Genomic DNA, 14,413 nt, shown 5'->3' with positions numbered 1-14,413 from the left:
ATGCCCAGCTAATTTTTCTATTTTTTGGTAGAGACAGGGTTTCACTGTTGCCCAGGCTGGTCTCGAACTCCCGGCCTCAAGTGATCCACCCACCTTGGCCTTCCAAAGTGCTGGAGTTCCAGGCGAGCCACTGCGCCCGGCCCCAGAAGGACGCTTTTTAAAGGGGAAAAACTCTAATTTCACAGCAGCATCCTTGCCGATGGTAAGGCAGGAAGCTGTCTAGATGTCCAACGGCAGGAGAGTTAGGCCTGGGGAGGGTGGGGTTGCATCTCATACGGGTGAGGGGTCCAGCCAAAGTCACCCTTGGAAATCTCTTTAATCACCCATAAAGTAGGACATTTGCGGTTTAACATGATAGTCCTTAGCCGTGATAAGACTTTTTTTTTTGAGACTGGAGTTTCACTCTGTCGCCCAGGCTGGAGTGCAATGGCGTGATCTCAGCTCACTGCAACCTCTGCCTCCCGGGTTCAAGCAATTCTCCTGCCTCAGCCTCCTGAGTAGCTGGGACTACAGGTGCCCGCCATCACGCCCGGCTAATTTTTATAATTTTAATAGAGACAGAATTTCACCATGTTGCAGGTTGGTCTTGAACTCCTGGCTTCAAGTGATCCTCCTTCCTTGGCCTCCCAAAGTGCTGGGATTATAGGCGTGGGCCACTGTGTGCCTGGCCCATGGTACGGAATTACTCCTGTGTCATACACACAGTAATGTGTCTTGTATACACTATGCAAAGTCTAATTTTACAGGGTTTTTTTTTTTTTTTTTTTGAGACAGGGTCTCACTTTGTTGTCCAGGCTGGAGTGCAGTGGCTCATTCATGGCTCACTGCAGCCTCGACCTCCCAGGCTGATGCTATCTTCCCACCTCAGCCTCCTGAGTACGTGGGACTACGGGCGTCACCATGTCTGGCTAATTTTTGTGTTTTTTGTAGATACGGAGTCTTGCTCTGTTGCCCAGGCTGGTCTTGAACTCCTGGCCTCACGTGATCCTCCTGCCTTGGCCTCCCAAGGTGCTGGGACTGAATCACTTGTGCCTGACCCAGTATTTTGTTTTTGAAGATGGGGTCAGCTGGGCGTGGTGGTGCATGCCTGTAGTCTCAGGTACTCAGGGGACTGAGGCAGGAAAACCTCCTGAACCCAGGAGGCAGAGGTTGTAGTGACCTGAGATTCTGCTACTGCAGTCCAGCCTGGGTGACAGAGGGAGACTCCAACTCAAAAAACAAAAAACAAAAAACAGATGGGGTCTCCCTGTCACCCAAGCGGCAGTACAGTGGCGTGATCGCAGCTCACTAGTCTGGACCTGCTGGGCTGAAGTGCTCCTCCTGCCTCCGCCTCTCAAGTAGCTGGAACCTCAACTGCGCGCACCACGCCTGGCTCCGGTATTTAGAGTGCACGTGTGCTGCTGAGTTTACCGGGGGGTCTATGCGGAGTGTGACACCACTGCACTCGTTTCCGGGGCACACTCATTTCCGGGGGACACTCATTTCCGGGGGACACTGGCCATCACGAATGTGACACCACTGCACTCATTTCCGGGGCACACTGGCCATCATGAGTGTGACACCATTGCACTCATTTCCGGGGGACACTCATTTCCGGGGCACACTGGCCATCGCGAATGGCCGCTCTGGAGACTGGAGTGGTTGGAGGCCGGGTGGGTGGTCTTCTTTGCTCCAGGCACTCATGCCTGCTCCCATCTATCAGGGAAGTGCCTCAACCCTTCCAGCACCAACGCACCAACAAAAACATCACTGTATCAGGACGTGGCAGGCCCCTCAGGATTCCCCGACGTTCCAGACGCTGGCCAAGCCTGTGTTGCCCTCGCCGACGATCCTGGCTGCCGCCGGCATAAACGTCGACTTGACAGTGCATGGGTAAAACCACGGTCCTGCTGACGTCTGGTCCCACGTAACGATCTCCCTGCATCAAGACGCCGATGTCTGGCTCATGATCCCCGACCCTTTACAGTGGAAAATGACCCAGCAAAACAAGGAGGGTGTGTGTAAAACTTGGAGGTGCAAACCCGAGGCAAAGCAAGGTTACCTCTGCACAGAGGGCCCATCTCAGGAGCGGCGCCCAGAAGCCACGGCAAACACAAACAGCCACGCCTGAACATGCCTGGTTGCATCTGATCGAGGAAGCTAAGCAGGGTTGGGCCTGGTTAGTACTTGCATGGGAGACCAACTGGGAATACCAGGTGCTGGAGGCTTTTGGTAAAAAAACAAAACAAAACAAAAAAAACCACTACATACAAAAATTTTTCCATGTAAAAAAAACCTTAAAAAAAAAGTCAAAACAGCAATGACAAATTGGGGCAAACATTTACAAAATAAATAATACCAGAAGGCTAAGTCCCCTAATATGTAGAGAGTGGTTATGACTGAAAAAGAACTCCATAGCAACACATAGGCATGGATGCGGTTGAGTTCATAAAGAACATAAACGCATTTTTAAACAGAAGAGAAACTGCGCCATTTGACTCATCACTAAAGAAATGCAAGTAAAATCAAGCCCTTTCCATCTTTCTGATTTAGCAAAGATAAAAATGTTTGCAGACGCTGCACCAGGAGGATGTGGGTAACATCTGCCTGAGGACGGTCACCACGGCTCTGCCCCGACAGCAAAGGCCACCTGCGACCCCGAGCAGCCACTGGGGAGCCTGAACTGAACCGCAGTGCGCCGCAGCGGGAGGAAGCCAGCGTCTTCCCAGAGACGGCTTCGTGTCCAGGTGCAGAGGGCCTGATGAGTGTCTGTGGGATGGACGGCTACTGCAAGCCGTGGGTGGGGGCGGGGGGCCCCGCGGGACGTCATCTCAGAAACCAACACATCAGGAGACGCCTAGAGTGCTACATAAAGTCAGCCACCGCTTGTGAGAGGAACCAGGTATATGGGACCGTGGGGGTGGGGGTGGCAGAGGAGCCTGGCTGTGCAGGGTGCAGGCCACACGGCTTTGCTCTCTGCCTCGTCCAGAGCCTGTGGCATTCCCGAGTCGTTGTGGGCAGCTGTGGGGCCTGTGCCTATGTGTGTGCCTGGCCCCACGCACCCACCTGCTCCAGTTTGCCCACCTGCCTCACCTCACCCACACTGTCCTTTGTGGCAGGCAGTGTCTGGACCCCAAGTGCCATAAGGAGGAAAAAGTGTAATTCCCTTTCTGGGTTTTGGTAAATTGGCAGAACTGAAAATGGAACGACCTCGGCACAGCAGGGGTTTAAGTGAATGCCAGGGAGTTTCCTTCCTGTGGGGACCAAACTATCACTGTGACCTGACTGCAGCAGACAAGCAGCAAATCCTCATTTCTGGTGTAAGGACCTTATGAGCCCCAACTCCAGGTGGCCGGACCCTCAGCTACACACAAACTATGTTTCCACTGGGGCGGCCAAAGGCTGCAGTGGAGTCCCGGGCATCCGCACGTCAGGAAAGGCACCAGGAGCAAGCAGCCAGCGCTTAAGGCAACACGTGGTGCTTGGCACGGGGACGCGGTGCTCAGCGCGGGGACGCGGTGCTCAGCGCGGGGACGCGGGGCCGGGCTGCTCCCCTGCTGTGTGCCACCGCGCAGGGACGGCCTGTCCAGCAGCTGCAGCATGGGTGCCGGCAGGGACACACGCCCACAGGGAGCTGACGGCCTGGGAAGGGCGTGCGGTGATCGCAGGAGGCATGGGATGGGGAAGGGGAGTCCAGCGGCTGCTGTCAGAGGGCTGGGGGCCCAGGACAGGGAGGCCCAGCGCTGCCCATCTGTCCCCGCCACACCTCCATGACCACATGTATAATAGATGACAAACAGTCAAACAGACCCAGAAGCCAACCAAGGAGAGAAGGAAGAAACCACGCCAGGGTCTAGCTAGAAAAGGTGTTTCCTCCCATTTTATTTCATAATACATTTTCACAGAAACATGATATATTTACAAATATACAGGTAAGAGACTGCTGGTCAGAAATCTTAAAACTGAAAATGTCATCAAAAATTAATTTACAAAAGCCACCGAGGGTCCACGGAGGCGGCCAGGTGGATGGTGTGGCCAGCGTCTGCGTGAGCCTGCCCAGAAGCCCACGCAGCCTCCCAGCTCTGCCTCCGCTGGCCCCGTCTCAGGAGGCGCTGGTTTGCAGGTTTTTCGAAGCTGCAAGCATCGCTCTGACTTTGGCCATGAGATCCTGTGCAGGGCGAGACATAGAGGAGAACCTGTGAAGACCTGGCCAGACAATCCATGCGGTGAAGAAATTCAACGAGCTGGTGGTCAAGACCAAAGACAGTGCTTCTAGCACAGTGGGGGTGGTGGAGGAGCCTGGCTGTGCATGGTGCGGGCCACACGGCTTTGCCCTCGGCCTCACCCAGGCCCTGCGGCATTTTGCCTGAGATCCCTGTCCCGTGCCGGTGTCGATGACGGGAGGGACAGGGAATGAAAATTAGCAAAAGAAAATCCACGAGGCCCCTTGATGAAAGGCTGGGAGTGGGAGAGGGGCACGCCCACTGACCTGAGTGATTTTGCTCTGCACGGAAGAAACGATTGCTGAAGAGATCTGGGCTTCTTTTTCCTGAGAGACTCCCCTGATGCAGAGAGAGAGAGAGCAGAGCTTACCACCGTGTGAAGACGCTGAGCCAAGGCCAGCGAATAGCATCTCCACCTCCAAACCCCAGCTCGAGGACTGAGAAGAGCCCACTACATCTGCTTCCAGTATCCTTTTTTTTTTTTTCCCCCAGACAAGAGTTTCACTCTGTCGCCCAGGCTGGAGGGCAATGGCACGTTCTCAGCTCACTGAACCTCTGCCTCCAGGATTCAAGTGATTTTCCTGCCTCAGCCTCCCGAGTAGCTGGGATTGCAGGAGTGCGCCACCACGCCTGGCTAATTTTTGTACTTTTAGTAGAGACAGGGTTTCACCATATTGGCCAGGCTGGTCTCCAGCTCCTGACCTCAGGTGATCCACCCACCTCGGCCTCCCAAAGTGCTGGGATTATAGGCGTGAGCATATCCTTCAATAAAAACAGGCTTCATAAACATGCTGTTACACGCATCTGAAATGTGTACAAACTGCAATCTAACTAAAAAAAATTTTCATATAAAATTACCTTAAACACAAAGGAAAAAAGAAACAAAGAAAGGAAAGATGCAGCAGAACAGTGGAGCCCTCCCAGAACCACGGCCTTGAGTGGGTGCCCTTGGCCTGTGCACGAGGCGTCTGTGTGGGGAGCCAGCACCCCTGCCCCCCAGCGATGCTCAGCCTCCCGCACTGATGTGCATTTGGCCATTATCACATTTTCAGAGACAGGGTCTCTCTCTGTCACCCAGGCTGACGTGCAGTGGCGCCGTCACGGCTCACTGCAGCCTCCACCTCCTGGGCTCAAGCAATCCTCTCGCCTTAGCCTCCTGAGTAGCTGGGATTACAGATGCATGCCACCTATTTTTAGTAGAGACAAGGTCCTGCCATGTTGTCCAGACTGGTCTCAAATTCCCACCCTGGCCTCCCAAAGTGCTGGGATCACAGGTGTGAGCCACGGTGCCCGGCCCGATTGACATTTTAGCTCTAAAGTTGCCACCTCTTAGAGATTCGGATCCATCTCAAATGAGCTGAGGCCTCTGCCACCTGAATGGAACAGTCGCACGTCCCATGATTCACATTTACGGAAGCAATCAGTTTAAAGGGAGCGGCTGTTCCCAGATGCCGCCCTCTGGTCCCTCCAGGGTGTGGGTGCCTGGGCAGTGGAGGGTGTCTGACTTGAAGTCATTATCACCTAGCCCAGGACTGGGACGCCACATCTGTGCTGCTGCCCAGGTGTGATGCCCGGCAACAGGTTGGCGTCATCTGGCCCCGGCCGTTGCAGCCTGGGGAGCTGCTGACAGTTCCAGGTCTACTGGTCACTGCAGAGCCCAGTATGCCTGATGAGCATCAGGCACGTGTGTGACACCCGGGCTGCTTGAAGTGGACTGCTCCACTCCTGGGCTCTGCAGGAGGGTCTCCCCAGTACAGGACCTACTCCTCTGAGCGCTCATGGATTATGAGAAGCCTCGTCTGGGGGACTTCCTTGCTACAGGGGGTGTGGTTTGGCTTCGTGGCTGGTGCCCCCCAGGACACAGGCAGGGACTCAGGGAGGGAGGGAGAGTCCTGCCGGCCACCCCTTGCCCTTCCCCAAAGAGAGCCGCTGGAGGACAGGGGTTACCTGGAGCGTTCCTGGCTGGAACCCCGACTCTCCACAGGGGAGACGCTGGCCGAGTGGGCCGAGGGGGCTGCGGGCCGGGGAGCTGCCTGCTTGCTGGGTGACACCGACTGAGACCTGGCCTTGGACTTGGTCCGCGACCGGGACCGCCTCTTCTTCTTCTTCTCGTGGGGACTTCTGAAAGGCAAGTGTTTCTGTGAGAGATGTACCTTTGGTTTAAAGGCAGAGCACAAAGGGAGAAGCTCGGACCTGAGCCAGTTTTTGGGTAAGAGTTCGTCAAGGCACAATTCAGGGATGGAACCATTCCAAACACATGAATTTTTCTTAAAGCAACTTATTTCACTGAACTGATAACTGACAACGTGGCAAATCGATCCATGGGTTTAACAAAAGCCACCCAGCACACTGAAGACGGTATGGTCTCCCTGGAAGAAGCTTCGTCCCAGTTTAGGACCTCAAGTAAAATACTTGTGGTATTTAAGATGCAACCAGCATTTTATTCACATGCAAAATACGTAAGATAAGCAACCATAGGCAGTTCACAGCGCTTTGCCGCTACGTTTCATCAAAAAAAATTTCCAAAATGATACAGGAAATTATTAAAGTATCAATACATCGAAGTTTAGCGTTCCTTTTTTTAAAAAAGCAGACAGGGTTTCGTGCTGCTATCCAGGCTGGAGAGAGTGGTGCCACCACAGCTCACTGCAGCCTTCACCTCCTGACCTCAAGCAACCTCCTGCCTCAGCCTCTCAGACAGTTGAGGCTAGGGGCGCAGCTTCTGGTGCTGCTGCTTCCTTTTTCTGAAGAGATGGGGTCTCACTCTGTTGTCCAGGCCAGAGCGGTGCTTCTTTCTGACCTGCCAGTTGCCCGCCGCTTGGTGATGCTGCTTAGCCTCTGGGCAGTGGAGCCTGCTCTGTGGGCAGCAGCTCAGCTCTGACTGCTGTCATTCCCTGTCCTCTTGCCTCCCAGAGTCCACATCACCAAACTGACAATCCCGTACCAGAAATGCTTGCCAGACATTCCGGCCTGCACCTGCCCTTAGACCATCCTTCTCTCCTGCCTGTAGAGGCCGACCCTTTGGCTTCCGCCTGGTCTAGCTCCTTTCCACACCTGAGCCACGTGGCCCTCTTGGCCACTCCTCTACAAACACTTAAGAGAGTGAACACGTACTTGGTAAAGGCAGACAGGCCTGAGCCCTTCCCATGAGGCCCTCCAAGCCCTGAGGTGCCCTAGCTGGCATCTTTCAGAATTCATCTGGAACACACGCTGCAGCCTGCGCTTCTGGCCCTGAGTACAGAGTTTCTTGGAGAGTCTTTGCATGGGTCATTTGCATCACTGATTTCCTTCCTTCCTTCCTTCCCTCCCTCCCCATCCTTCCCCTCCCTCCTTCCTTCCTTCCCCTCCTCCCTCCCTCCTGTCCTGCTTGCTGGGGCCTGGACAGGATTTCCTTCCTTCCTTCCTTTCCTCCTCTATCCTTCCCCCACCTCCCTCCCTCCTTCCCTCCTGTCCTGCTTGCTGGTGCCTGGACAGGATTTCCTTCCTTCTCTCCCTCCCTCCCTCCTGTCCTGCTTGCTGGGGCCTGGACGGGATTTCCTTCCTTCCTTCCCTCCCTCCCTCCTGTCCTGCTTGCTGGGGCCTGGACAGGACAGATCCTAGGAGTAGGGCTGCGGGGTCCGCTGCTGCAGAAGCTGCCAGAGGCCTCCTGGCTCAGCCTCACCCTCGCTATCCAGGTGGACCCAAACTGCTCAATCTGCCAACCTGAAGGGGGAACCGTGGTTCTCTGCTGGTGTCTGACTCTCCTGGGGTTGCTATCTGCACAGCTTGCAAGCGTCTGGCCTCCCTAAGGATTCTGTGTGCCACGAAGCCCCTTCCCAGCCTGGCCTCTTGTCTTCCAGGGAGACCCCCAGGGCCTGTGCACAGGCCCAGTTACCCCAAGCCCTGCCCCTCATCAGGGTCTCCCGACTTCATGCATTTCTTTTGTGCCAACCCCCAAGATCTGGAACATTCTTGCTTAATGGCTGGGGCTGTGCTCACAGTCTGGGGTGCAGACCCCCATCAAGGGGCCATACCCTCTACCCATCTCTCGGACCCCACTAGTGCATGGCCCTGCAGAGCTCAGACAGAGCTGTGGGAGGAGGGGCCACAGCATGCCCTGGTAGGGACAGCCCCGATATGCAGAGGGGGACTGAGCGTTTCTGTCCGGGCTCCCTTGTGTGGTCCTGGGCATGAGCAGACTGTGTTGGTGCCAATGAAGTGACCTAAAGCAGCAGCGCCAGGCCTGGGGCACTCCCACCCAGCTCCATTCAAACAAGGCAGGACCTGCCAGAGGCGGTGCTGGCTGGCAGCTTAAATCCAGTTGCTGGAGGGGCTGTCCCTGGTGAGCTGGGCCCGGACAGATGACCTGGCATCTTCTGGAAGCCTGCCTGACGTGCCCAGTGAGGACAAAATGTTGTAAATGGAGATGTTGCTCTTACTGTTCAATACGCCCATGTGGGATCTGTACACAAGAGTCATTTTTCTAAATTGCAAAATGTTTTGTGAAATTTTTGTCTATGAATACATGCCAGGATTTCAAAGGAAGCAGCAAATAAATAAAATATATACCAGCATGTGACATGTGTCCGAAATGACTTACTCTCGAAATCCAGCTGAGTTTATGTGGCTGGATAATGAACAAAAGGCAGGTTACTAATCCTTAACTGTAAACTGGCTCAATTCTGCTACAATCTGATCTAAGCCCTTGCTGAAGGAATGAAGTAACTCATTCATTTTTTTAAAGCACTGAGGTGCCATTGGGTGAAACGATGTCCTCGGTGCTGGCAAGTGCGCACACCCTGACACCTGGGCCCTATCCACGCAGGGGTGTCTCTTCCTTCCAGAAAGTTCCTCAATGCCACTTCATCTATACCTTCTCCACCCTGAGCGCTCCCCACTGCTCTGATTTCTAGGGCACAGCTTAAAGCTCTATGGAAATGAACCCCACACTATGCCTGTATTTGTTTGCTGGTTTGGCTTCTTGGTTTTCTGTTGTTTCTCAGACAGTTTCCCTGTTGCTCAAGCTGGAGTGCAGGGGCACAATCCCTGCTCACTGTAGCCTTGACCTCCCAGGCTCCAGTGATCCTCTTGCCTCAGCCTCCCAAGTAGCTGCGACGACAGGCAGACGCCACCACAAACGTTTTTTTTTTAAGTAGAGATGGGGGTCTCTACTTAAAAAAAAAAAAAAGCCTGGAAATCCTGGGCTCAAGCAATCCTCCTGCCTTGGCCTCTCAAAGTGCTGGGATTACAGGTGTGAGCCACCACACCTGCCCTGTGTCTGGCTTCTTTTGCTTAGCAAAGCATGTCTGAGAGTCCTCCATGAAGCAGGGTGAGCCTCAATGTGTTTCTTTCACCTATGAATAGTATTACATGACAGGACGCCACCATCGTCTGTTGATTAAGTCTCCTGTTAATAGAGATTTGGTTGTTTCCAGTTTTCGGCAATTATCAATCAAAGTGTTTTTGGTCCAATGTTGACCTACAGAGGAGGTCACAGCGAGGAACAGGACAGCTGGGTGAGGGAGTAGGTATATACTTAACTTTACAAGAAACTGCAAATATTTCCCAACCCAGTGTCTGAGAGTGCAGCTGCTGGGCCTGTGCCCACTCTCCCCAGAGCCCGTCCCGGTTTTCTGGGACGGGCGATTCCCGTCCAGTCCTGTCTCACTGGCTTCATCAGCACGGCCCTGACTGCTGACTCATGCCGTTCCACATCTTTCCATGTGCTTACTGGCTATTTCAGTAGATCCTTTTGTGAAGTCGGCTGGCGTCATCTGCCCCCTTCTTAATTGGGTCCTTTGTCTCTTTGGTACTGACATAGGCTTTTGTCAAGAGATACACGCCGCAAAACCTGCGGCCTGCCTATTCATCTTCTTAACTGTGCCTTTTGAGAGAAGTTTTTACACTTCAAGAAGTCTAATTGATTTTTTCCTCTTATCAAGAGGGTTTTCCACATCTTAAGGAATCTCTGCCACCCTCAAATTCATGAACATACTCTGTGTTTTCTTCAAAAAGCGTAACAGTCTGATCTGACCTGAATTAAATTTTGCAGATGGTGTGCGCCGCACCTTTCCCGTTCCGGTGTCCGGCTGTCCATGCAAGTTTTGTCGGAAAGACTTTCCCGGCTGGGCGCTGGGCCTCACGCCTGCAGCCACAGTATTCTGGGAGGCCACAGCAGGAGGACTGCTTGAGCCTAGGGGTTCAACATCAGCCTGGGCAACATAGCGAGACCCCATCTCTAAAATAATAAAAAAAAAATTAGCCAGGCATGGTGGCGTGTGCCTGTGGTCCCAGCAGAGGCAGAAGGATTCCTTGAGCCCAGGAGGCTGCAGTCAGCCGAGCTGAGCCGAGATCCCACCACTGCTGCACTCCAGCTTGGGCAACCGAGTGAGACCCTGTCTCTTTAAAAAAAAACCAAAACACTTTCCTTTCTTTTTTCCATCACTGAATCACTGTGGCTGTGGCCCCAGCCCCCTGCCCTTTGGGTGATGAATTTTTTCTGCACTTTCTATTCCATCCCACTGTTCTGCTGTATCCTCATGCTGAGGCCACACTGCCTTGGTCACTGCAGCTTTCTGGTAAGTCTTGAAATCTTGCTCTTTGTCAAGGAGGCTGTTTCGGCTCTCCCAGGTCATCTGCATTTCCACACACGCTTCAGAGTTTGTGCCAATTTCTAGACAAGCCATGGGAGCTCTGAGTGGGACTGCACTGCATCTCTGCACCAACTTGTGGAGAACAGGCATCTCAGTAATACTTAGTTGGCTAATATTTTATGAAGTATTTTTGCATATATGTTCTTGAGAGTCCTGGTCTGGAAACATATACGTGTGTGTGTACACACAGCACTGGTCTGTGAACACACATACACACGCACACACAGCACTGGTCTGCGAACACACACGTGCACACAGCACTGGTCTGTGGACATGCATGCATGCGCACCAGTACTGATCTGTGAACACACACGTGCACACACACAGTACCGATCTGTGAACACACGTGCACATACAGCACTGGTATGTGAACACACACATGCACACACAGCACTGGTCTATGAACACACATGTGCACACACACAGTACAATCTGTGAATACACGTGCACACACAGAGCACTGGTCTGTAAACACACATGCATGCGCACCAGTACTGATGTGTGAATACACACGTGCACACACAGCACTGTTCTGTGAACACATATGTGTGTGCACACAGTACCTATCTGTGAACACACACGCACGCACACACAGCACTGGTCTGTGAACACAGATGTGCGCAGACAGTACTGGTCGTGAACAGAAACGGGTGCACGTGCACACCTTTCCCCAAACACAGAATCTTTATCTGTCTTAGGTATGAGAGATGATGGACTCAAGAGATGAGATGGGAAGTGTTCCCTCATCTATTTTTTTAAATAGAGTACCCCTTCTTTCTTTTTTTTTGTTTTCTGGGACGGAGTCTTGCACTGTCACCTGGGCTGGAGCGCAATCTCGGCTCACTGCAACCTCCACCTCCCAAGTTCAAGTGACTCTCCTGCCTCAGCCTCCTGAGTAGCTAGGATTACAGACGCACGCTACCACACCCAGCTAATTTTTTGTACTTTTAGTAGAGATGAAGTTTCACTATGTTGGCCAGACTGGTCTCAAACTCCTAACTTTGTGATCCGCCCGCCTCAGCCTCCCGAAGTGCTGGGATTACAGGCATGAAACACCACGCCCGGCCCCTCCTTTCTTGAATGTTAGAATTCACTGGTGAAGCCATCTGGGCCTGGAGTTTGGTGGAAAAGGTTTTTTTTTCTTTTTTTTTTTTGAGGTAAGAGTCTCACTTTGTCATCCAGGCTGGAGTGCAGTGGCACCATATTGGCTCACTGCAGCCTCCGCCTCCCAGGTTCAAGCAATTCTCCTGCCTCAGCCTCCCAAGCAGCTGGGATTACAGGTATGTGCCACCACACCTGGCTAATTTTTATATTTTTAGTAGAGATGGGGTTTTGCCATGTTGGCCAGGCTGGTCAAAGTGCACTCGGACTCCCAAAGTGCTGGGATTATAGGTGTGAGCCACCGCGCCAGGGCAGGTCTTGCTCTGTAATCCACTCTACAATCACTGCCTTTTAACTAGTCTTTAGTCTTCTTACATTTAATGTAATTATTTTACAATGGTTTTAAGCCTACAATCTTGTTTTTTATTTGTCCCATTTGTTCTTTCCCCCACCTGCCCTTTTCTGCTGTTTCATGAATTTAAGAAAGCATCTAGAATCCTACTTTATATCTTCTATTGGCTTTTTAGCTACATTTTTGTTTTTAGTGGTTGCTCTAGGGAATTAAGTTATGCATCCTTCAGTTAGCAAAGTCTACCTTGAATTAACATTTCATGGATAAAGAAAGATCTTTACTGCAGCAGTAAACTCCCATTCACTCACTCAACAAATAGCTGTCCATGTGCCTTGTGCAGTGTTAAGTACTACAAACTCAATGGGGAAAACCTGTAACTAATCATTCATTGTATTTGCTACAATACGATAACTGGGACATCTTGTTGAAGTGTGCTACTGTAAGATTTGGTCAATATTCTTGTGGAAAGCCCTGGGTGTGAACTCCTAGGTTCAAGCGATCCACTCAGCCCTCCAAGTAGCTGCGGCTGTAGGTGCCCGCCATTGTGCCTGGCTGAAAAACACTTCTATGACGTACTCAAAGTAACTTTCATGAATGTTGTTTTATATATATCCACATAGTACTAAATTTTACTCCTAAAAATTCCTCAATACGTCCACATCTGGTTTTCCAAATATTCACTAAAAGGAACCAGAGGTCCTTGAAGAAATGGCAGATTCCAGGGCTGGAACAGGGAAAATGCCCAGTAAACCTGGAATATCCTGTACCAAAAGCAAGAACACAAAGAACTATGGGAGGTGTCAAAAGAACAGAACTGACTTGAAAGGGTTGCCACTGGCCAAATTGGAGACAATGTCACCATCTAATAGAATAATAATAGCAATGGGATTATCACACAACAAATCAAAAATCAAAACCAAAAATGCTCCTGAGTCCATGGTGAGATTTAAACAAAAGGGCAGGGTCTTCAGCTAATAAACACAGAAGGAAGAAGAGAGGGAGAAAGTCACTATTTGGCAGTCAGCAGTGTAAGAGCTGATTCAGGCAGGGGCCACCCTGCCTGACGTGTGCTGAGACAAATGAGGAGAGAGCTGCTGGGAGCAGCAGAGCCGTGCTGCTTCACAGTGTCACCTCCTGGATTCCTCGCTGGTGGGGAGACGAAGGGGCAGATGCAGCCTTAATCAAGTGATCAAACTCAGCATCATGAATGATGGGACGAGTGGACACTCCTGTGTCTCCTGATCGGTGATGCAATGGGAAGCTACGCAACGTCGCCTATGCAGCCAAAACATTCGCCCTGAACCCAGCCACAGGGCACAGCAAGACGAAGCCCGATTGTGGGACCATCTATAGTAGAGCTGGCCTGGAATTTTCAGGAATGTGAAGGTCATGAAATACACACACGAACAAAGGAGGGAGGGATGGGAGTGGATGGGATGGGTGCGATGGGAAGGGGTGAGAGAGAGAAAGCAAATGTGGCAAAATGTCAGCTCTTGTGGAACTGAGCTACAGATTTTATGCATATGGGTGTTTATTGTACAACTGTTTTTGAAAGAGAGGGTTTCACTCTGTTGGCCAGGTAGGGGGTGCAGTGGCTATTCACAGGCATGATCACAGTGCATACTACAGCCTCCAACTCCTGAGCTCAAGTGATCCTCCTATCTTGGCCTTGAAGTGCTGGGATTATAGGTGTGAGCTACTGAGCCTGGCCCCATTGTACTATTTTAAACACTTTCCTGTAAGTTAAAAACATTTTCAAAGAAGTCAGTGAAAGAATCAGGCTATAATCAGTTTACAGAAATGACCCATCAGGGCCAGGCACAGTGGTCTATGCCAGCACTTTGGGAGGCTGAGGTAGGCAGATTGTTTGAACTCAGGATTTTGAGACCATCCTGGGCAACACGGCAAAACCTTATCTCTACTAAAAATACAAAAAATTAGCTGGGCATGGTTCCATGTGCCTGTAGTCCCAGCGACAGAGGAGGCTGAGGTGGGAGGATCAGTTGAACCCAGGAGGTTGAGGCCGCAGTGAGCTGAGATCGTGCTGCTGCACTCTAGCCTGGGCAATCTCCAGCCTGGGCAATGGGAGTGAGACCCTATCTCAAATAAAAAGAAAAAAATTCAAA

At 51.8% G+C, this 14,413-nt stretch overlaps 1 protein-coding gene across 3 annotated transcripts in view; it reads right to left on the bottom strand.

The window, feature by feature from the left end:
* Nucleotides 1-3,831: 3,831 nt before the first annotated feature.
* Nucleotides 3,832-14,413, bottom strand: part of SFSWAP (splicing factor SWAP) — a 90,817-nt gene continuing 80,235 nt past the window's right edge. For all 3 annotated transcript variants that reach the window (XM_025402627.1, XM_025402629.1, XM_025402630.1), the window contains 3 exons: nucleotides 6,150-6,323; nucleotides 4,469-4,541; nucleotides 3,832-4,147 (listed from right to left, as the gene is read on the bottom strand). In XM_025402627.1, coding sequence (XP_025258412.1) covers nucleotides 4,082-4,147; nucleotides 4,469-4,541; nucleotides 6,150-6,323 — 313 coding nt within the window. In that variant the 3' untranslated portion in view covers nucleotides 3,832-4,081. The remainder of the gene's footprint in view (nucleotides 4,148-4,468; nucleotides 4,542-6,149; nucleotides 6,324-14,413) is intronic.

This window comes from Theropithecus gelada, chromosome 11 (genome assembly GCF_003255815.1).
Source record: "Theropithecus gelada isolate Dixy chromosome 11, Tgel_1.0, whole genome shotgun sequence".
Lineage (NCBI taxonomy): Eukaryota > Metazoa > Chordata > Mammalia > Primates > Cercopithecidae > Theropithecus > Theropithecus gelada.
Note: the sequence above shows the minus strand (reverse complement) of the source record. Positions and strands in the feature narration are given on the sequence as shown.